At 60.6% G+C, this 21745-nt stretch overlaps 1 protein-coding gene across 1 annotated transcript in view; it reads right to left on the bottom strand.

The window, feature by feature from the left end:
• LOC101127950 (skin secretory protein xP2) overlaps positions 1–21745 on the bottom strand; it is a 32665-nt gene extending 10920 nt beyond the window's left edge. Inside the window, exons 1-2 of the mRNA XM_063705147.1 lie at positions 21727–21745; positions 15299–19498 (exon numbers count right to left, since the gene is read on the bottom strand). Coding sequence (XP_063561217.1) covers positions 18369–19498; positions 21727–21745 — 1149 coding nt within the window. The 3' untranslated portion in view covers positions 15299–18368. The remainder of the gene's footprint in view (positions 1–15298; positions 19499–21726) is intronic.

The following is a 21745-nucleotide window of genomic DNA, read 5'->3' as shown; positions in this document are numbered from 1 at the left end:
GACCCGAACATTCCTTGACTGTTAACAGCAGCTGCTGTGCCTGACACTTGCAGTCCTGGGCAGACGGCAGCCCCCGCCATCCTCAAAGCTGCTGGGGAAGGGAGCGTGGCCCAGAGACCCCTTGATCCCTGAACGCCCCACGTGCCTCCTCCCTCTGCTGACTGCACTCTGCCCTGTCCCCGGAATGCGCTGCGGCCATGGAGACCACAGGCCTTCTGGGGAGCCAGCCAGCCTGGGGTGCTGTAGGGCCTGACGCGTCACAGACCAGACCTGGATCACAGGGGGTGTTGCACTCCAGCACCTCCTGGCCTCACACAGGCCCCTGTGCTGTCCTTCAGGCCTGGGCTGCCCGCTCAGCTCTCGGCTCCATCCCCACCCAGCCAGCAGCCTCCGCTCCTGCGTCCTGAGGGTCTTCCAGGAATCTGCCCTACAAGGCCCCTCACCTGGGGGTGAGGACCCTGCCCCACACAACCAGACTGAAGGGGCCCCCGCACCGTCTGGAACCCTCTGTCTTCCCTGGTCAGACTCACAAGCTCCATGTCCACACAGCTCTCACTTTCACAGAGCCCCATCCCTCCTTCCCGGGGGGGCCAAGCCCACCCCCTCCTCTGGTCTGCCCTGCCCTACCCTCTGGGCACCCCACTCTGGTCACCCACCTTCTTCTGCTTCCCGAGGGCATCTTCCAGATCTTTTTCCACCTCCCTCCTCTCAGTGATCACACCCAGGGCCAGCCCCTCCAGGTGCCACTTCTAGCCTCCGAAATGCACCCTCCTCTCCCCGGTGGACCTCAAGGTCATGTGGCTCCATGGCTCCCGACAACTGCAGCGGCTAGGAGCCTTCAGAAATGCGCAAGGAACACAGCTCTCACCACACTTTTCAGACACATCCCCGCGCGGACGGCGATGACCGAGAGTGGACCCGGCGCGGACGGCAATGACTGAGTGTGGACCCGGCGCGGACGGCAATGACTGAGTGTGGACCCGGCGCGGACGGGCGACGCCGCGAGTGTGGACCCGGTGCGGACGGCGATGACTGAGTGTGGACCCGGCGCGGACGGGCGATGCCGCGAGTGTGGACCCGGCGCGGGCAGGCGATGACTGTGGACCCGGCGCGGGCGGGCGATGCCGCAAGTGTGGACCCGGCGCGGGCGGGCGATGCCGCGAGTGTGGACCCGGTGCGGGCGGGCGACGCCGCGAGTGTGGACCCGGTGCGGACGGCGATGACTGAGTGTGGACCCGGCGCGGATGGCGATGATTGAGTGTGGACCCGGCGTGGGCGGGCGATGACGCGAGTGTGGACCCGGCGCGGACGGCGATGACTGAGTGTGGACCCGGCGTGGGCGGGCGATGACTGAGTGTGGACCCGGCGCGGACGGCGATGACTGAGTGTGGACCCGGCGCGGGCAGGCGATGACTGAGTGTGGACCCGGCGCGGGCAGGCGATGACTGAGTGTGGACCCGGCGCGGGCGGGCGATGACTGAGTGTGGACCCGGCGCGGACGGCGATGACTGAGTGTGGACCCGGCGCGGACGGCGATGACTGAGTGTGGACCCGGCGCGGGCAGGCGATGACTGAGTGTGGACCCGGCGCGGGCGGGCGATGACTGAGTGTGGACCCGGCGCGGACGGCGATGACTGAGTGTGGACCCGGCGCGGACGGCGATGACTGAGTGTGGACCCGGCGCAGATGGCGATGACTGAGTGTGGACCCGGCGCGGGCAGGCGACGACTGAGTGTGGACCCGGCGCGGGCGGGCGACGCCGCGAGTGTGGACCCGGCGCGGATGGCGATGACTGAGTGTGGACCCGGCGCGGGCGGGCGATGACTGAGTGTGGACCCGGTGCGGATGGCGATGACTGAGTGTGGACCCGGCGCGGGCGGGCGACGCCGCGAGTGTGGACCCGGTGCGGATGGCGATGACTGAGTGTGGACCCGGCGCGGGCGGGCGATGACGCGAGTGTGGACCCGGTGCGGGCGGGCGATGACGCGAGTGTGGACCCGGTGCGGGCGGGCGATGACTGAGTGTGGACCTGGTGCGGATGGCGATGACGCGAGTGTGGACCCGGTGCGGGCGGGCGATGACTGAGTGTGGACCCGGCGCGGACGGCGATGACTGAGTGTGGACCCCGTGCGGATGGCGATGACTGAGTGTGGACCCGGCGCGGACGGGCGATGACGCGAGTGTGGACCCGGCATGGACGGGCGATGACTGAGTGTGGACCCGGCGCGGGTGGGCGATGACGCGAGTGTGGACCCGGCGCGGACGGCGATGACTGAGTGAGGACCCGGCGCGGACGGCGATGACTGAGTGTGGACCCGGCGCGGACGGCGATGACTGAGTGTGGACCTGGTGCGGACGGCGATGACTGAGTGTGGACCCGGCGCGGGCGGGCGATGACTGAGTGTGGACCCGGCGCGGGTGGGCGATGACGCGAGTGTGGACCCGGTGCGGGCGGGCGATGACTGAGTGTGGACCCGGCGTGGACGGCGATGACTGAGTGTGGATCCGGTGCGGATGGCGATGACGCGAGTGTGGACCCGGTGCGGGCGGGCGATGACTGAGTGTGGACCCCGTGCGGATGGCGATGACTGAGTGTGGACCCGGCATGGACGGGCGATGACTGAGTGTGGACCCGGCGCGGGTGGGCGATGACGCGAGTGTGGACCCGGCGCGGACGGCGATGACTGAGTGAGGACCCGGCGCGGACGGCGATGACTGAGTGTGGACCCGGCGCGGACGGCGATGACTGAGTGTGGACCTGGTGCGGACGGCGATGACTGAGTGTGGACCCGGTGCGGGCGGGCGATGACTGAGTGTGGACCCGGCGCGGGTGGGCGATGACGCGAGTGTGGACCCGGTGCGGGCGGGCGATGACTGAGTGTGGACCCGGCGCGGACGGCGATGACTGAGTGTGGATCCGGTGCGGATGGCGATGACGCGAGTGTGGACCCGGTGCGGGCGGGCGATGACTGAGTGTGGACCCGGCGCGGACGGGCGATGACGCGAGTGTGGACACGGCATGGACGGGTGATGACTGAGTGTGGACCCGGGGCGGGCAGGCGATGACGTGAGTGTGGACCCGGCGTGGACGCAGCCCCGACGTGAATGGATGTGTCTCTGATGCCTCAGTGTGACATATGCCTTCCTCTCCACCCAGCTCAGACACCCACAAAACACCCTGCAGGCCAGCCACGCCGCTGCCTGGGGCAGCCTCCAGCTCCTGTCATTTAGCTGCGGGATGCTGGGAGGCGCTGCTGTTCCAAGTCGCGCCTGCAGCACACAGCCGTCTGGATAACACAGTGGCTTCTACGTTTTGTTTTGTTTTGCAGTAAAAGTCACATACACACGTATTCAGTATGATGTGCAAAGCGAAGGATGACATTAAGGAAAAACGTATCATCCTGAACACTAAGAGGCAGCGGCTGTTCTCCGCGTAAGGATGTGTCCGTGTCTGTGGGTGTGTCCTTGGATAACACTGCATACGCACAGATGCCGCTCTCACACAGACGCCGTCCTACGCCCCGTGTGTCCTGCACTACGCGATGTGCTCCGATGCGGTTTCTGCAACGAAGGAGCTGCCACGGGCCTCTCCACGCCCACACACAGAGCCACCCATCCACCCACCTCCCACAGGCCTCTCCCCACACCCACATGCAGCGACACACGTCCACCCACCTCCCACAGGCCTCTCTCCACGCCCACACACAGAGCCACCCAACCCACACACCTCCCACAGGCCTGTCCCCACACCCACATGCAGTGACACACGTCCACCCACCTCCCACAGGCCTCTCTCCACGCCCACACGCAGAGCCACCCATCCATCCGTCTCCCACTGGCCTCTCTCCACACCCACACGCAGAGCCACCCGTCTCCCTAAGGGTCCTACAGGCCCTGGGGCCTGCGTTCGGCAGCCCCGCTCACCGGGGGCTTCTCTGTCCTGTGAAATAAGTCCTGGGGGGCAGGGTGACCCCCAGCCAATGCACTCTGCCCTCGCCCCGCCTCGCCCACAGCCTCCTAGGGCACCGACTCCCTCTCTCCTCCGCTCTCCACCCTGGCACCCTCTGCAGCCTGGACGCCTCAGCCCCCTGCCCCGTCTGGCTGACTGCCCAGCCCAGCCTTCCTCTGGGGGGCTCTGCCAGGAGGAAGAGCCGGCATCACAAGCCCATGCCTGGGGCACATTTTCTTCTGCCACCCATATCTTAGGACAGCCTTGAAGTTTCTGTTGTTTGTGAGTCAGTTTTGCTGAGTTATGGAACTTTCCAGAAAACAGCTCCTGAGATTCACAGGCACAGATCTGCAGGCGTGTCCTGTGCCAGCATGGAACAGCCTCACTGGAGAACCCTGAGAATCAGGGCCCGCACTGCTGTAATGGGGCAGTGACAAACATCCATGAAATCGTCACCACCGCCCGACAAGCAGTGTTCCCTCCCCGGGGTCCTCAGCCTCCCGGGTGCCCAGCCCAGCTGGGAGGGGTGGCGCCACGTGGAGTCCCGTCTGCTCCATGCCTCCCGTCTGAGCTCCTGCTGCCCATGGGGTCATCTCCTCCTTGCTGTCCTCGGCCACTCCCTGGACCATGCCAGAGCTCCCGTCCAAGTGGTGAAACCCACCCAGGACAGCCTTCTCCAAGCCACCCTCCCACTAATTCATCCTCCACACAAGTCTGAGCAGTATCTTAGCGACAGAAGTCTGACATGTCCTCCTGACAGCAGAGCCGAGCCTCACCCTCTGCTTCCCATGCCAGCGCAGTCACGTCGGAACCACATCCATTCACGTCGGGGCTGCGTCCATGCCGGGTCCACACATCAGCGCCCGTCCACCCAGGTCCACACGCACGTCATCGACCATCCACGCCAGGTCCACACTCACGTCACTGCCCGTCCACATGGGGTCCTGTTCACGTCGGGGCTGCGTCCATGTCGGGTCCACACTCACATCAGCGCCCGTCCACCCAGGTCCACACGCACGTCACCGACCATCCACGCAGGGTCCACACGCACGTCACTGCCCATCCACGCGGGGTCCTGTGCACATCGGGGCTGCATCCACGCCAGGTCCACACGCACGTCACTGCCCGTCCACGCGGGGTCCTGTTCATGTCGGGGCTGCGTCCACATCAGCCTTGCCCTCCTTCCAGCCATGCACAAGGCTCCCTGGCAGGAGGCCCTACCCACTCACGGGTGGGCCAGCCCCTGTCCACCTGACAAGAGACCCTGCACCTCTCTGGACGGGCAGCCAGCCCCACCTCCCGGAACTGAAACCACTCTGCTGCTCTCCCTTGTGGCACTCTGTCCTCCTGCACAGTCACCCTCCGCAGCGATGCACAGCGATGCACGGGCGCTCCTCCCGCGGTCACTCTCCCCAGCGATGCACGGGCGCTCCTCCCGCGGTCACCCTCCGCAGCGATGCACGGGCGCTCCTCCCACGGTCACCCTCCGCAGCGATGCAATGGCGCTCCTCCCGCGGTCACCCTCCCCAGCGATGCACGGGTGCTCCTCCCGCGGTCACCCTCCCCAGCGATGCACTGGCGCTCCTCCCGCGGTCACCCTCCGCAGCGATGCAATGGCGCTCCTCCCGCGGTCACCCTCCCCAGCGATGCACGGGCGCTCCTCCCGCGGTCACCCTCCCCAGCGATGCACTGGCGCTCCTCCCGCGGTCACCCTCCCCAGCGATGCACTGGCGCTCCTCCCGCGGTCACCCTCCCCAGCGATGCACGGGCGCTCCTCCCGCGGTCACCCTCCCCAACGACGCATGGGCGGGCGCTCCTCCCGCGGTCACCCTCCCCAACGACGCATGGGCGGGCGCTCCTCCCGCGGTCACCCTCCCCAGCGATGCACTGGCGCTCCTCCCGCGGTCACCCTCCCCAGCGATGCACTGGCGCTCCTCCCGCGGTCACCCTCCCCAGCGATGCACTGGCGCTCCTCCCGCGGTCACCCTCCCCAGCGATGCACTGGCGCTCCTACCGCGGTCACCCTCCCCAGCGATGCACTGGCGCTCCTCCCGCGGTCACCCTCCCCAGCGATGCACTGGCGCTCCTCCCGCGGTCACCCTCCCCAGCGATGCACGGGCGCTCCTCCCGCGGTCACCCTCCGCAGCGATGCACGGGCGCTCCTCCCGCGGTCACCCTCCCCAGCGATGCACGGGCGTTCCTCCCGCGGTCACCCTCCCCAGCGATGCACGGGCGCTCCTCCCGCGGTCACCCTCCCCAGCGATGCACGGGCGCTCCTCCCGCGGTCACCCTCCGCAGCGATGCACTGGCGTTCCTCCCGCGGTCACCCTCCGCAGCGATGCACTGGCGCTCCTCCCACGGTCACCCTCCCCAGCGGCACGTGGGTGCTGTGTGCCACCTGGCCCCTCGTGCTCGGCACACTCCGGCAGCAGGGCCACATCGGCGTCCTCATGAGGGGACAGCACGTCCAGGGCTGTCACTCAGGAGGGAAAGGCCATCCAGTCGATGCCAGAGGCACCCCTGCCTTCACCGACGTGCTCTGCAAAACCTGTTTTCATTTATTTTCATACAAAAATGACCAAACTGCTGCAACTGGCCCCACAGATGCCCCCAGCCAACATTAGCTGTTCACAACGCTGTGAACCGCACCGCAGCTACGATCCCGATGGACTCTCGTTCCCATCGTCCGGAGAGTCCCTCTCTGTATAACGTGGCCCCGACGCTCCGACTGCCAAGGGAGGAGCTGGGCTGGGGTCCCTTCCATGCCCCTGGCATCACTGCAGCAGCGGCAGGACACGGACGAGGCCCAGCCAGACCACCGGATGCCTCCAGCTCTGTGTCTCCGCACCTGGTTCACCTGTGGCCTTTCCATAGCTGGCCTGACCCCAAACGCCCTGCCTGCACCGCCCTGCCCCTCCAGCTTCACTGTAGCCCTCAGCACCTGCGAAACTCACACACCGTCCCTTCTCCACCTCCCTATGGCATAAACGCCTCGCTCCTGTTCCCTGACGGGACCCCGCATTGCAGCTGCACCACAGACACACACAGCTCCCTCGCCAACCCGCGCGGAGGACACAGGACCTGGGGGGGCGGCTCACAGCAGCCAGGGAGGAACAGACACAAACCACTCTCCGGCACCACCACGTTCCTGAGCTGCGCCTGGCAAGAAGACAGTCCAGGCACGGAGGGTTCTCATCAACCTCGTGCGGACACACAGAACCACAACAAGCACTCTCTGTTCCTTCCCGCTGGAGACGAGCCAGGTGAGGAGGAAAAGGGAACTTTACATGGTTCTCTGCACAGCTATGCCACCCTAAAAGTTTTTTTAAGAAAATGAAAAACAGCCGGGTGAGGTGGCTCACACCTGTAATCCCAGCACTCTGGGAGGCCCAGGCAGGCAGATCACAAGGTCAGGAGTTTGACACCAGCCTGACGAACATGGTGAAACCCCGTCTCTACTAAAAATACAAAAAATAGCCGGGCATGGTGGCACGTGCCTATAGTCCCAGCTACTCAGGAGGCTGAGGCAGGAGAACTGCTTGAACCTGTACAGCAGAGGTTGCAATGAGCCGAGATCGTGCCATTACACTCCAGCCTGGGTGACAGCACAAGACTCTATCTCAAAAAAAAAAAAAAGAAAAAAGAAAAAAAAGAAAATGAAAAACAATGCTACAACATGACAGCGCTTTGAATTTAATTCTCAAAAGGGTCCGTGACTCGAAAGACAGTAAGCATCCCTGCTCCATCTCCTGCCAGGCAGGAACTGACCCCAGGAAGTAAAGTTGCTTCCCCCATGGCCCAGCCCCTACCGTGGCCACAAAGCTCTCAGAGGGCCATGGGCTCCTGCCCACGCCTGTGACAGCGAGCCCCCAGCCTGGTCCTTGACTCCCAGCCCCGCTCAGGGTGTTGCCTGCATTAGAGCAACTGGGCCCCCAACTCCCAGCCAGAGCCAGCCGACCCCACCTCCGTGGACCGCGGCACTGTAGGGGCCACACACAGAGCACAGCGCTCACACGGACAGGGCTGAGACTGGACAGGCCTCACTGCTGGGCTGACATTTCTCAGTAGCTGGGATTACAGGCGCACATCAGCTCTCATTTTTTAAATTAACTGTTTATACAAATATTTGCGTTCCTACAAAGACCTAAGGTACCTTCACTAAGGTGGGACCCCAGATGAGAGTCACTACCAGCCTCAGAGTGTAGCTCAGTGACATCCCCCTCAACCCAGGCCCCACAGGCCTGCAGCTGTCCAGGAGGCCCAGGCAGGTTATACCCAGGGAGCTCAGGGGCGCTTCAGCAGTCCGGCCCCCAGCGCCACCCCCGGGGCTACCCCACAGACCCCCCAACTCCACGTTTCCTCTCCAGGCACCTCTAGCCCAAACCTGCTTTGAACTCCCATCCAGACGTCTGACGGCTGCACATCAGTGGACGGCCGGCACGTCCATCAGGACTTCCCTGCCCTGACCTCCTCTGACAGCCTTGCACCCCAGGAAGCCCCAGACACCTCTGAGCCACCTGCGCTGCCTCCCTCACACTGGGCCCCCCTAGAAACCAACCTGCTGTGCCTTGAAGGACATGCGGCACCCACACAGCACCCTCGCCTCTGCCATACCAGGCCCCACTGACCTCAACGCAGCACCCACGGGGTTCCCGAACACACAAGCCTGAGTGGACGCAGAGGCTCCTCAGGGCCATCGAGGTCAGGCCCTGGCCCTGCCAACAGCCCACACCTCCCTCTGCCTTTGCCTCTCCCTCTGCCCCTGCCGCGTGGACTCCTCCATCACCGCAGGACATTCTCGGCCCTCTCGCTCAGGGCGCCCTGTGCCCGGAACACGCCCTCCTGCACCTTATCAAGCCTCTTCTCAATGTCATCTCAGTGATGCTGCAGAGACTACCTTGTTTGAAAGTAAGCACACACAGCCGGGCGCGGCGGCTCACACTTCTAATCCCAGCACTTTGGAAGGCCAAGGTGGGCAGATCACGAGGTCAGTGGCTCGAGAGCAGCTTGGCCAATACAGTGAAACCCCGTCGCTAATAAAAATACAAAAATTAGCTGGGTGTGGTGGCGGACACCTGCAGTCCCACCTACTCAGGAGGCTGAGACGGGAGAATCCCTTGAACCCAGGAGGTGGAGGCTGCAGTGAGCCGAGACCTTGCCACTGCACTCCAGTCTGAGGGACAAAGCAAGACTCTGGAAAAAAAAGTAAGCACACACTCACAGTGTCTACAGGGTCCCAGCACTGACACTCAGTTCTCACCCTCAGTGTCTACACAGTCCCAGCACCGACGCCCAGTTCTCACACTCACAGTGTCTACAGGGTCCCAGCACCGACACCCAGTTCTCACCCTCAGTGTCTACAGGGTCCCAGCACCGACGCCCAGTTCTCACGCTCAGTGTCTACAGGGTCCCAGCACCGACGCCCAGTTCTCACACTCACAGTGTCTACAGGGTCCCAGCACCGACACCCAGTTCTCACCCTCAGTGTCTACAGGGTCCCAGCACCGACGCCCAGTTCTCACCCTCACAGTGTCTACAGGGTCCCAGCACCGACACCCAGTTCTCACCCTCACAGTGTCTACACGGTCCCAGCACCGACACCCAGTTCTCACCCTCACAGTGTCTACACGGTCCCAGCACCGACACCCAGTTCTCACCCTCAGTGTCTACTTGGTCCCAGCACCGACGCCCAGTTCTCACGCTCAGTGTCTACAGGGTCCCAGCACCGACGCCCAGTTCTCACACTCACAGTGTCTACAGGGTCCCAGCATCGACGCCCAGTTCTCACACTCACAGTGTCTACAGGGTCCCAGCACCGACGCCCAGTTCTCACCCTCACAGTGTCTACAGGGTCCCAGCACCGACACCCAGTTCTCACCCTCAGTGTCTACAGGGTCCCAGCACCGACGCCCACTTCTCACCCTCAGTGTCTACAGGGTCCCAGCACCGACGCCCAGTTCTCACGCTCACAGTGTCTACAGGGTCCCAGCACCGACACCCAGTTCTCACCCTCACAGTGTCTACAGGGTCCCAGCACCGACACCCAGTTCCCACCCTCACAGTGTCTACAGGGTCCCAGCACCAATGCCCAGTTCTCACCCTCAGTGTCTACAGGGTCCCAGCACCGACGCCCAGTTCTCACCCTCAGTGTCTACAGGGTCCCAGCACCGACGCCCAGTTCTCACACTCAGTGTGTACAGGGTCCCAGCACCGACGCCCAGTTCTCACACTCACAGTGTCTACAGGGTCCCAGCACCGACGCCCAGTTCTCACACTCACAGTGTCTACAGGGTCCCAGCACCGACGCCCAGTTCTCACCCTCAGTGTCTACAGGGTCCCAGCACCGACGCCCAGTTCTCACACTCAGTGTCTACAGGGTCCCAGCACCGACGCCCAGTTCTCACCCTCAGTGTCTACAGGGTCCCAGCACCGACGCCCAGTTCTCACCCTCAGTGTCTACAGGGTCCCAGCAGCGACGCCCAGTTCTCACCCTCAGTGTCTACAGGGTCCCAGCACCGACGCCCAGTTCTCACACTCAGTGTCTACAGGGTCCCAGCACCGACGCCCAGTTCTCACCCTCAGTGTCTACAGGGTCCCAGCACCGACGCCCAGTTCTCACCCTCAGTGTCTACAGGGTCCCAGCACCGACGCCCAGTTCTCACCCTCAGTGTCTACAGGGTCCCAGCACCGACGCCCAGTTCTCACACTCACAGTGTCTACAGGGTCCCAGCACCGACGCCCAGTTCTCACCCTCACAGTGTCTACACGGTCCCAGAACCGACGCCCAGTTCTCACCCTCAGTGTCTACAGGGTCCCAGCACCGACGCCCAGTTCTCACACTCACAGTGTCTACAGGGTCCCAGCACCGACGCCCAGTTCTCACCCTCAGTGTCTACAGGGTCCCAGCACCGACGCCCAGTTCTCACGCTCACAGTGTCTACAGGGTCCCAGGACCGACGCCCAGTTCTCACACTCACAGTGTCTACAGGGTCCCAGCACCGACGCCCAGTTCTCACACTCACAGTGTCTACAGGGTCCCAGCACCGACACCCAGTTCTCACCCTCACAGTGTCTACAGGGTCCCAGCACCGACGCCCAGTTCTCACCCTCAGTGTCTACAGGGTCCCAGCACCGACACCCAGTTCTCACACTCACAGTGTCTACAGGGTCCCAGCACCGACGCCCAGTTCTCACACTCAGTGTGTACAGGGTCCCAGCACCGACGCCCAGTTCTCACCCTCAGTGTCTACAGGGTCCCAGCACCGACGCCCAGTTCTCACCCTCAGTGTCTACAGGGTCCCAGCACCGACGCCCAGTTCTCACACTCAGTGTCTACAGGGTCCCAGCACCGACGCCCAGTTCTCACACTCACAGTGTCTACACGGTCCCAGCACCGACGCCCAGTTCTCACCCTCACAGTGTCTACACGGTCCCAGCACCGACGCCCAGTTCTCACCCTCAGTGTCTACAGGGTCCCAGCACCGACGCCCAGTTCTCACCCTCAGTGTCTACAGGGTCCCAGCACCGACGCCCAGTTCTCACCCTCAGTGTCTACAGGGTCCCAGCACCGACGCCCAGTTCTCACACTCACAGTGTCTACAGGGTCCCAGCACCGACGCCCAGTTCTCACCCTCAGTGTCTACACGGTCCCAGCACCGACGCCCAGTTCTGTTACTGACATACTGACCATGGACTGCTGTAAAGTGACTTTGGTATCTGTAATTAAGGTCCCAAATAAGCTACCTCAAAATCGGGAGTGCCCAGGTTTGGGTGACGTAGTGAGAAGAGTCCCTCCAGAGCCGCTTTCTCCAGCTGAGACTGAAGAGGACGTCAGGGGCCATGTCTCCGCTGGCCTGGCAGAAGGCAGTGGGGTGGGAAGGATGCGAGCCCGGTCGGCGGACAGGGAGACAAGACCTCCAACGCCAGGGGGTCTCACCTGGCATGGTCAGAAGGTCCAGGACCTCCAGGGGAAGGCCAGGCCGTGGCTGACTCTGGTTCAGGAAAACATGGAGACATTCTCAAGACAGCTGGGAAGAGGTAAGATGCCCTGAAAATCAGGTAACGCCGAGAAGTAGGTGCCACCGTCCTAGGGTCACAGTGGGGCTGTAGCGATGTGGGGGCCTCCCCAAGTTCTTGCTCTCAGGTGGGACTCACCCTCCCAGCAAGGCTCCTGTCCGGAGCCGCTCACAGGTGAGTCCAGGATGTACTGAGAGAAGCAGAGGAAGCAAATGTGGCCGAACGACCACGAGTGGGTCTGGGCAGTAAACGGTGCCGTCCTGGTCTGTTCAGGCGGCTGCCACCGAAGCACCTTAGGCCGAGCAGCTGACAAACCACAGAACGCACCTCTCAGTTCTGCAGGCTGGGAGTCCAGAATCAAGGCGCTCGCAGATTTGGGGGCTGGTGGGGTCAGAGTCCTCACAGGCAGTGCCTTCTCTTGTGTCCTCAAATGACAGAAAGAGCGCTGGTCCCGTCATCAGGGCAGAGCCTCCCGAGGGCCCCACGCCTGACACCACCACCTTGGGGGTTAGGGCCCCCCATGGATTCTGGGGGACACAGACGTTCGGACCACAGCAAGTGCTCACTGTATAATTTTCTCCATTTTTCTGTATTGCGATTTTTTTTCTTAACAAAAACTTGGGTAAAAAAGTAAATTAAAATCACTTAACATTTAAAAAATTTTAAGGTGAGCCCTCGTGGCCCCCATATTCCAATGATGCCTGCCCTGTGCGCCCTCTGCCGTGCCAGGCTCACACTGCAAAATAAGCACAGCTTTTATGGTCTCATTCCTGGGCGGCATCAGGAATCCAACAAGTTCATACTCATGCCGCCTCAGAACAGCTCCACACAGCATCCATGAGGATCAGCTTCCGGTTACTGTTATTGAGCATCTAATACGGGCCACGCCCTGATCAACAACCTGGAAATGTAACAGCTCACAAGACCCAGACAGGAGATGCAGCCACAAAGTCATAGCCCCCCACGAGGCCACACAGGACCCACGAGGCCACAGCCCCCACCAGGCCACACAGGACCCACGAAGCACATAGGACCTACTTGGCCACAGCCCCCACGAGGCCACAGCCCCCCACAGGGCCCACAGGCCCCCAACAAGGCCATACAGCCCCCACCAGGCCCACAGCTCCCATGAGACTCACAGCCCACATAAGACCCACGAGGCCAACAGGACTCATTGATTAGAGGGAGTTTCAAGGAGGTCTGCAGACAGATTTCCCCTCTTTGCATCTATTTCTCATTAAACATCTGGAATTTGCTGTTAATGTAGCAAAGCCCAGCAAATATCAATGAATTTGAAAACAAGAAAAAAAGAAACCAAGGCAACAAATCCACTCTCTAAATGCACCTAAATATTAGAGTTTATTGGCCGGGCGCGGTGGCTCACGCCTGTAATCCCAGCACTTTGGGAGGCTGAGGCGGGCGGATCATGAGGTCGGGAGTTCGAGACCAGCCTGGCCAACATGGCGAAACCCCATCTCTACTAAAAATACAAAAACTTAGCCGGGCATGGTGGCAGGCGCCTGTAATCCCAGCTACCTAGGGAGCTGAGGCAGGAGAATCACTTGAACCAGGAGGCGGAGGTTGCAGTGAGCCGAGATCGCGCCACTGCACTCCAGCCTGGGCTACAAGAGCTAAACTCCATCTCAAAACAAACAAACTAAAACAAAAACAAACAAACAAATAAAAATATTACAGTTTATCTTTTAAAAAAGCAAGTCAATATAACAATAGGTTGAACGACTATATTTTCTAGAGTATGAGTTCTTGTCAATAGAGTTTTGCTTAACTCAGTGGATAATTCTACAAAAATGCACCTAGGCAACATTCACTATTGTTCTTTGTCATTTTGGTATTTGCGTAATTCAGTCCTGTCGGGAGAAACGTGGCAGATCTGGAAAGACAGTTTTGTTTTGTTTTTCCTAAGGCCTCACATTTTAAAAATTCAGTGATAAACTATCAATGTATGAAATTAAAAATAATTTCAATTTTTGAAGCACAATGAATTGTACCATATTTTTGCTATATTAACAGCAAGTATCACAATAAAAAATAGATAAACAATAGGAAACTGTCCCTAAACCTCACTATATTTCAATGGTAAAATAAAAATTACATTTTCTTTTCTTTTTTTTTTTTACTTTTTATTATTTTTCAGACGGAGTCTCACTCTTCGCCCAGTCTGGAGTGCAATCTCAGATCACTGCAAACTCCGCCTCCCGGGTTCAAGCGATTCTCCTGCCTCAGCCTCCCGAGTAGCTGGGATTACAGGTGCCCACCACCATGCTCGGCTAATTTTTGTAGAAAAATTACACACGCCTGCCTAATTCTGTAGAAAAATTACATTTGCAACTTCAATTCTAACCATTAACCAAAAATAAGGCTGCAAACAAAATAAATCCTGCCATTTAATAGAGTAACAGCATACACCAAAACAAGACTCACTTTATAATCCAAATAAAAAAACCCAAGTAAACAATTCTAGCCCATGGCAAAGGGCCCCTGCTGCACCCTGCAGCTTCTCGATTCTGCCACAGAGCCGCTGTGGTCTAGAGAGTGCGGCATGGTGGGAGGGGCAGCTGAGGTCTCCAGAGTCCAGAACAGGCCCCCTCCCCGGCCCTAGCTTTAGCCCAGAACCGGAAGGAGGCATGGGGTCCGGCTCCCTGTGCAGTGGAGGGTGTGGGCTAGGAGCAGAGGTTCTGGCTCACAGAAGTGCCTGGACCCTGGAGTTAAGTCCTCACACCGGTCAAAGGCCCAGTATGGTCAGGGTCTCACGTCTCCTATGGCATTTTTATGAAGTCACAAATAACTGCAAGCACAAGGCTACTGTAACTGGTAAAAACATTTCCCCCATATATTTAAAATGGTTTAGGAAAACTTAACAGAAGTCGGTTGATAATTTCTGGAGCAAAATCACTGGCAGGAAGAAAATGAGGGGACTCTGGGAACAGCAAAAATCCTTGCACTTGAAGCTGTTGGGAAGGATTTGACATCAGTGACACACACCTTGTAATTTAATTTGTGGGGGGGTCTTTTGGCTTGCTACTGGTATGCCAAATTGCAAGTTAATTCCTAAGAATCTTTTCTATCTGTAATTTATCTTCTTTTACATATCACAAATATCTCAATCATGATGGTGACATCGGAGAAACCCACACCAATTAAAGAGACAGCTGAACAGTCACATCCTCATCTTAACACGTCACTCCACACGCAATTGCTGATTTACTTACGGGATGTCTCTCCAGTGCCCTGACAGGTGCCAGACTCACAGCACCGCTGTGCTGGGCAGGCTTTAAGTGTTCCAGTGACCCCACCTGCCCATCGTATGCTCACCGTTTTGGAGTCCCCTCCCCTCAAGTGTGTAGGGGCCGAATGACTCTTGGCAAAAGTGGTAGAATGTCACTCCACAAAGACTGGGACGTCCTTCCTGTCCCTCTCTGGCTTGGCATGGGCTCCCTCGGAGCTGCCCTATAGAGAAAGGAACTGAGGTCTCCAGCCCACAGTCACGTGACACAGCCTGGCTGCGGACCCTCCCCAGTCCAGCCTTCAGAGGAGACACAACCCCAGATGGGAGGTCCCTGAGCCAGAGCCCACCTGGTCTCCCAACCCACAGAAACAGTAAGATATCATCGGACTGTTGGTTTAAGGCAGGGGTTCTGGGGTAATCTGCCACACAGCAATATATAAATAATACAACCACTCAGCACGGCCTAAAAACACCTCTAAAACACACCTCTAAAAACCTCGGAACCAGACAGTACAGAGCCAAACAAACCTGAACACTCAGCTTCACAAGCCTCTTCCACAATTTCACAAAGCAAATGAAGTTTAAAAAACAGTAAAGGATGTGTCAAAAGAGCAAATCAGAAGGAAGTGTTGAGTAAAAAGGTCCCTGGCGGTTACACTGGGCGAGTAAAAGCTTCTAGGTCCAGGCTGACCACGCAGGGACACAATGTGGCTGACACTGAGTACCCTGAAATGTTAAGCTGAAAACCTAACATGGTTTTCTCCTAAGTAACCAAGAAGTGAAGCTGTGGCAAAGATGAAATCCCAAACCATCTAATTCAGTGTCTCTCTTGGGAGTCTAGATAGCTCAGAGTTTTAGGGTTACACCTCATTGTACTGCCCAACTTCCAGACAAGCCCGCACGCCTAATCCGAGGGGATGTCTCTGAAGAGCGGCCCTGCCTTTCATTCATTTGTTCATGCATCATTCACTCTTGCCTTTCATTCATTTGTTCATGGATCATTCACTCTTACCTTTCATTCATTTGTTCATGGATCATTCACTCCTGCCTTTCATTCATTTGTTCATGCATCATTCACTCTTGCCTTTCATTCATTTGTTCATGCATCATTCACTCTTGCCTTTCATTCATTTGTTCATGCATCATTCACTCTTGCCTTTCATTCATTTGTTCATGCATCATTCACTCTTGCCTTTCATTCATTTGTTCATGCATCATTCACTCTTGCCTTTCATTCATTTGTTCATGCATCATTCACTCTTGCCTTTCATTCATTTGTTCATGCATCATTCACTCTTGCCTTTCATTCATTTGTTCATGCATCATTCACTCTTGCCTTTCATTTGTTCATGCATCATTCACTCTTGCCTTTCATTCATTTGTTCATGCATCATTCACTCTTGCCTTTCATTCGTTCATGCATCATTCACTCTTTTGGGAAATGTGCGGCACACCAAGCAGCCACACGGCACCCTCTGGGAGCAGGGTTCCTGGGATGACCACCCTCTGGAAACACCCCTGACAAGATGTCACTAGACAACCCTTCCCTAGTCAAAGGACAGCATAGACCGCTCGCTTCTGAATACCTCATGCACCCCACTTTTTCATTACCACTTCCAAATTAAAGGAAAACACCCACAAGTTTTTGATGAAAGGCTGATTCAAAGGTTTCAGAGAAATAAACCAACCCCTGTCCCCAGCCAGACCACCACCAGGATCCTTTAATTCCTTCCCTTACTGGAGAGGGAGTGGGAAATAGCCTTGCCTGCTCCAACTTTCCTGACTTGGACCAACTGTCCCCAAAATATGCCCAGGAGTCCACATCCCAGCTCAGACCCCACCCCTCCTCCAAGTCTCCCGGACACAGGAAACGCCTCTACACTGAGGAAGTGGGGCACTCATGTGACCTTGAAGATGGGGAGAGGGGCAGGAGGGGTTGAAGGTGCTGGACACGGACCACGGCCAAGGCAAGGACAGGACAGCAGCCCTGGACGAGGGGCTGAGGGGGAGGGCACAGTGCCAGCCTGAGGTGTGGAGCCTGTGGGCTGGGAGCTCCTGGAACCCTGAGGCCCCTGCCTCATAGCTACCCCAGGTATCACCTAGGCGGTTCATGTGCAGGGGCTGTGGGGCTGGCCCAGGGTCTCATGGAAAGGCCTCGGGTACCAGGATGCCAGATGCCTGGCCTTCACAGCAGGTGCATCCAGCTGAGTGGACTGGGCAGATTCAGGACACTGCTGGATTCCCCCCCGAGGGTCCCAGTACTCCTTACAGTCTAGTCTTGGGGCCTACATGCTCCTCAGTGACTTGTTCAGGAGTCCCAGCCCTCTGAGGACCTGTCTGGAAGTTCCAGCTCTCATCAGGTCCTCTTTGAGAGCCTAGCCTTCTTCCCCGTCCACACCAGTGTCCCGACCCTAAGTGACCCCGTTTGAGGTCCTGGTCATTTAGGAGCCTGTCCATGTCATGAGCCCTTCTCACTGTCCAGTCTCAGGGTGCCGGGCCCCGGGTGAAAACAGGGCTGTCTCAGGGTCCCGGGCCCCCAGGTGAAAACAGGGCTGTCTCAGGGTCCCGGCCCCCGGGTGAAAACAGGGCTGTCTCAGGGTCCCAGCCCCCGGGGTGAAAACAGAGCTGTCTCAGGGTCCCGGCCCCCGGGTGAAAACAGGGCTGTCTCAGGGTCCTGGGCCCCCGGGTGAAAACAGGGTTGTCTCAGGGTCCCAGCCCCCGGGGGGAAACAGGGCTGTCTCAGGGTCCTGGGCCCCGGGTGAAAACAGGGCTGTCTCAGGGTCCCAGGGGAGACGGGGCTGTCTCAGGGTCCTGGGGGAGGTGGGGCGGTCTCAGGGTCCCGGGGGAGGCAGGGCAGTCTCAGGGTCCCAGCAGTGCTCACAGGACTCACAGGACTGCTCCAGGGTCAGGTCCTCCTGAATTATGGTCATAGGGCCCTGGCCCTCGTCTGTGACCCACTTTAAGGCAGGACCTTCCTGGGGGATCTATTCTGGGGTCCTGGCATTCTTTGGATTCTGCCTGGTGCCTAGGTCTGGCCCTCCTCCATGATTCTTCCCAGGGTCCTAGCCCTCCCTGGGCCCTGCCAGGTGGCCAGGTCCGACCCTCCTTGGTGACCCATCTTGGGGTCCCAGCCCTTCTCAGTGACCTGCCCCAGGGTCAGACCCTCCTGGATGATGTGTCATGGTGTCCTAGCACTCTGGGGGTCCTGTGCAATCCCAGAGCCCAACTCTCTTCAGGTCCTGCCTGGTCTGAGGACCCAGCCCTCCCAGGGTCCTGCCTGGGCTGGGGTCGCGACCTTCCCAGGGTCCTGCCTGGGCTGGGGTCGCGACCTTCCCAGGGTCCTGCCTGGGCTGGGGTCCCTGCCCTCCCGCGGTCCTGCCTGGGCTGCGGTCCCGGCCCTCCCGCGGTCCTGCCTGGGCTGGGGTCCCGGCCCTCCCGCGGTCCTGCCTGGGCTGGGGTCTTCACCCTCCCAGGGTCCTGCCTGGGCTGAGGTCCTGGCCCTCCCGGGGTCCTGCCTGGGCTGAGGTCCTGGCCCTCCCGGGGTCCTGCCTGGTCTGGGGTCTTCGCCCTCCCGGGGTCCTGCCTGGTCTGGGTTCTTTGCCCTCCCTGGGTCCTGCCTGGGCTGGGGTCTTGGCCCTCTCTGGGTCCTGCCTGGGCTGGGGTCTTGGCCCTCCCGCGGTCCTGCCTGGGCTGGGGTCTTGGCCCTCCCGAGGTCCTGCCTGGGCTGGGGTCTTGGCCCTGCCGGGGTCCGGCCTGGGCTGGGGTCTCGCCCTCCCGGGGTCCTGCCTGGGCTGGGGTCTTGCCCTCCCTGCGTCCTGCCTGGACTGGGGTCTTGCCCTCCCTGCGTCCTGCCTGGACTGGGGTCTTGCCCGCCCTGCGTCCTGCCTGGACTGGGGTCTTGCCCTCCCTGCGGCCTGCCTGGGCTGCTGTCCCAGCCCTCCCTGGGTCCTGCCTGGGCTGGGGTCTTGGCCCTCCCTGGGTCCTGCCTGGGCTGGGGTCTTCGACCTCCCGGAGTCCTGCCTGGGCTGGGGTCTCGGCCCTCCCGGGGTCCTGCCTGGGCTGGGGTCTCGGCCCTCCCGGAGTCCTGCCTGGGCTGGGGTCTTCGACCTCCCGGAGTCCTGCCTGGACTGGGGTGCCGGCCCTCCCGGGCCTGCCAAGGGCTTCCCGGGCCAGGCCGACGGGGACGACGGAGCGCGGGCCCGCGGTTCGGAGCCTTCCGGGCCGGACACGGGCCGAGGCCGCAGCCTGAGGAGCGGGCGCCGAGGGCCCAGGCCAGGCGGGGCGGACTCACTGACCTGCGGTCTCGGGGCTGCGGGCGAGCAAGGCGCACGCGGGGTCCGCGCCGGAGGGGGGAGGGGGCGCCGCTCCCTCTGGGTCCCCCTCAAGAGGAGGAGAAAAAAATCCCGTCCGGAGTTTAAAACAAAGAGGCGGAAATGCCCGAGCCGAGCCGAGCGCCGCGTCGGGGGCGTCGCGCTCAGAGCATGCGCGGTGTGCGTCTGGGCTCCCACCCCGCGGCAAGGGGCGTGGGCGGGGCCGGGCAGTAAGGGGTGGGGATAGGGGCGGGGAGGGGCGTGGTCAGAGGGCGCTGGCGCGTCGGGCCTGGACTCGGCTGAGGGAGCCGCGGGTCGCGAGGGCCAGGGGCGGGGCATAGGGCGGGGCCATGAGGGGCGTGGTCAGGAGAGCGACAGGGACACGCTGTGCTGAGGTAGCCGACGGGTCCTGGACGATCGTGAGCTGGGGCGCTGGAGCAGCAGAGTCCTCAGGCCCGGGTCCCTCCGGGGGTGCCGTCCGGTACGGGTGCTGCTGTCCTTTCTGGGAGCCGGGACTGAGCGCCCTCCCGGCAGCGTTAAGGGTCGGGGTTAGGGTCAGGGGTCGGGTTAGGGGTCAGAGTCAGGGTTAGGGTTGGGTTTAGGTTTAGGGTCAGGGTTAGGGGTTAGGTGTAGGGGTTAGGGGTAGGGTTGGGTTTTAGGGTTAGGGTCAGGGTTAGGGATTAGAGTCAGGGTTAGGACTGGGTTTAGGCCTAGGGTCAGCATTAGGGGTTAGGGTTAGGGTTGGTTTTATGGTTAGGGTCAGGATTGGGGTGGGGTCAGGGTCAGGGGTTAGGTTTAGGGTTAGGGTTGGGTTTAGGGTTAGGGTCAGGATTAGGGGTGGGGTCAGGGTCAGGGGTTCGGGTCTGGTCATGGTTAGGCTTGTATTTAGGTTATGTTCAGCGTCAGGAAGGACAGGGCCCCCGCGTGCGGACTCCCCAACCCACGTGCCCTCCGCCAGGGCGGAGCAGTACGGGTGGCATTTGCGCCTTCGTGGGACCGGCACTGTCCTGGGAGGGAGGGATCGGATGACCGAGGGCGCGTGCGGGGGTGAGGCGGACGTGCAGGCGCGCGGGGTCCTTGGGTCTCCCGGTTTGCGGGTTCTGGGCTGGCGGCCCAGGACAGGAGGGCAGGTTGGGTCTTGGGTGGGAAGCGAGACCACTGTGGTTCCGGGCGGCGGGGCGCTGCGCAGTGTGGAGGCTGCGTGGCGAGAGGGGAGGCCCCGTAGGCCCAGGGGCACTCGCTGCGAGTCTGTGCGGTGCGGGCGTGGAGCAGGAGTCGGGAGTCATTAGCTCGTCCCGTCTGGAGAGGGGGTGGCTGAGGGATTAACCCTGCGACTGTCCCCGTGAAGTCTAGAGTCAGACCCCGGGAGCAGCCACCAGGCAGGGGGCCCCGGGCCCAGGTATGGTGCAGCACGTGGGGAAGCGGCTTGAGTCCGCTGCTGAGAGGGGCCTGAGAAGGGCTGGGGGCCTGCTGAGATCTCCAGCACTGGGTGGATGCGTTATCCGGGTGGGAGGAGGACAGACAGCAGAGATGTGAATGTGTACAGCATTCCCAGGGTGCTGCTGTGAAGGGGAGGGACTAAATGTGGCTACTGCTGCCCCCGCGGGAGGGGAGGCAGGGAGGGCTCCGTGGAGCCATGGGGTGGCCCAGTGCAGGGGAGGGGCCCACTGGAGAGGGCTGCCTGGGATTGGGGTACTGGGGTGCTGGCCCTCCACAAGAGCCCTGACTGCAGTTTTCAGTTGGTGGAGGCAGGCCCCAGATGTGGAGGGGAGGACTGGAGGATCATCCCAGAAGGAGGGCAGGGGCAAGGTATTGGTGCTGGGGTGCAAGGGGCGGGGGGTGGCCAGCAGGCCAGGAACAGTCCTGGGCTGAGTGTGGTGGCCTCAGGAAGAGGCAGAGTGGTAAGCTGCAGTTCAGAACTCACTCCAGGCCCCAGGCCCCTCCTCAAGGAGGTGCAGACCCTACCTCTAGGCTTCCCACTACTCTCCTGGGTGGGTGCCAGCGGTGCCCGGACCTCGACTCTGAGCCCTGGGCTCTTGTGTCCAGCTCTGTTTCTGCTGAATGTCATTAGGAAGCTTAAATGCCACATGGTTGGATGGCTTCCCCAGGCCCTCCTGAGTCTGCTGTGTACCCCAGCACCCCCCACCCCCCACCACCAGTCCTGAGGCAAGACCCCAGAGTCCTCTGCACCCTCTTCCTCTCACGCCCAAACTGGCCATCCAT

Source organism: Gorilla gorilla, chromosome 3, assembly GCF_029281585.2.
Source record: "Gorilla gorilla gorilla isolate KB3781 chromosome 3, NHGRI_mGorGor1-v2.1_pri, whole genome shotgun sequence".
In the NCBI taxonomy this organism is placed as follows: domain Eukaryota; kingdom Metazoa; phylum Chordata; class Mammalia; order Primates; family Hominidae; genus Gorilla; species Gorilla gorilla.
Note: the sequence above shows the minus strand (reverse complement) of the source record. Positions and strands in the feature narration are given on the sequence as shown.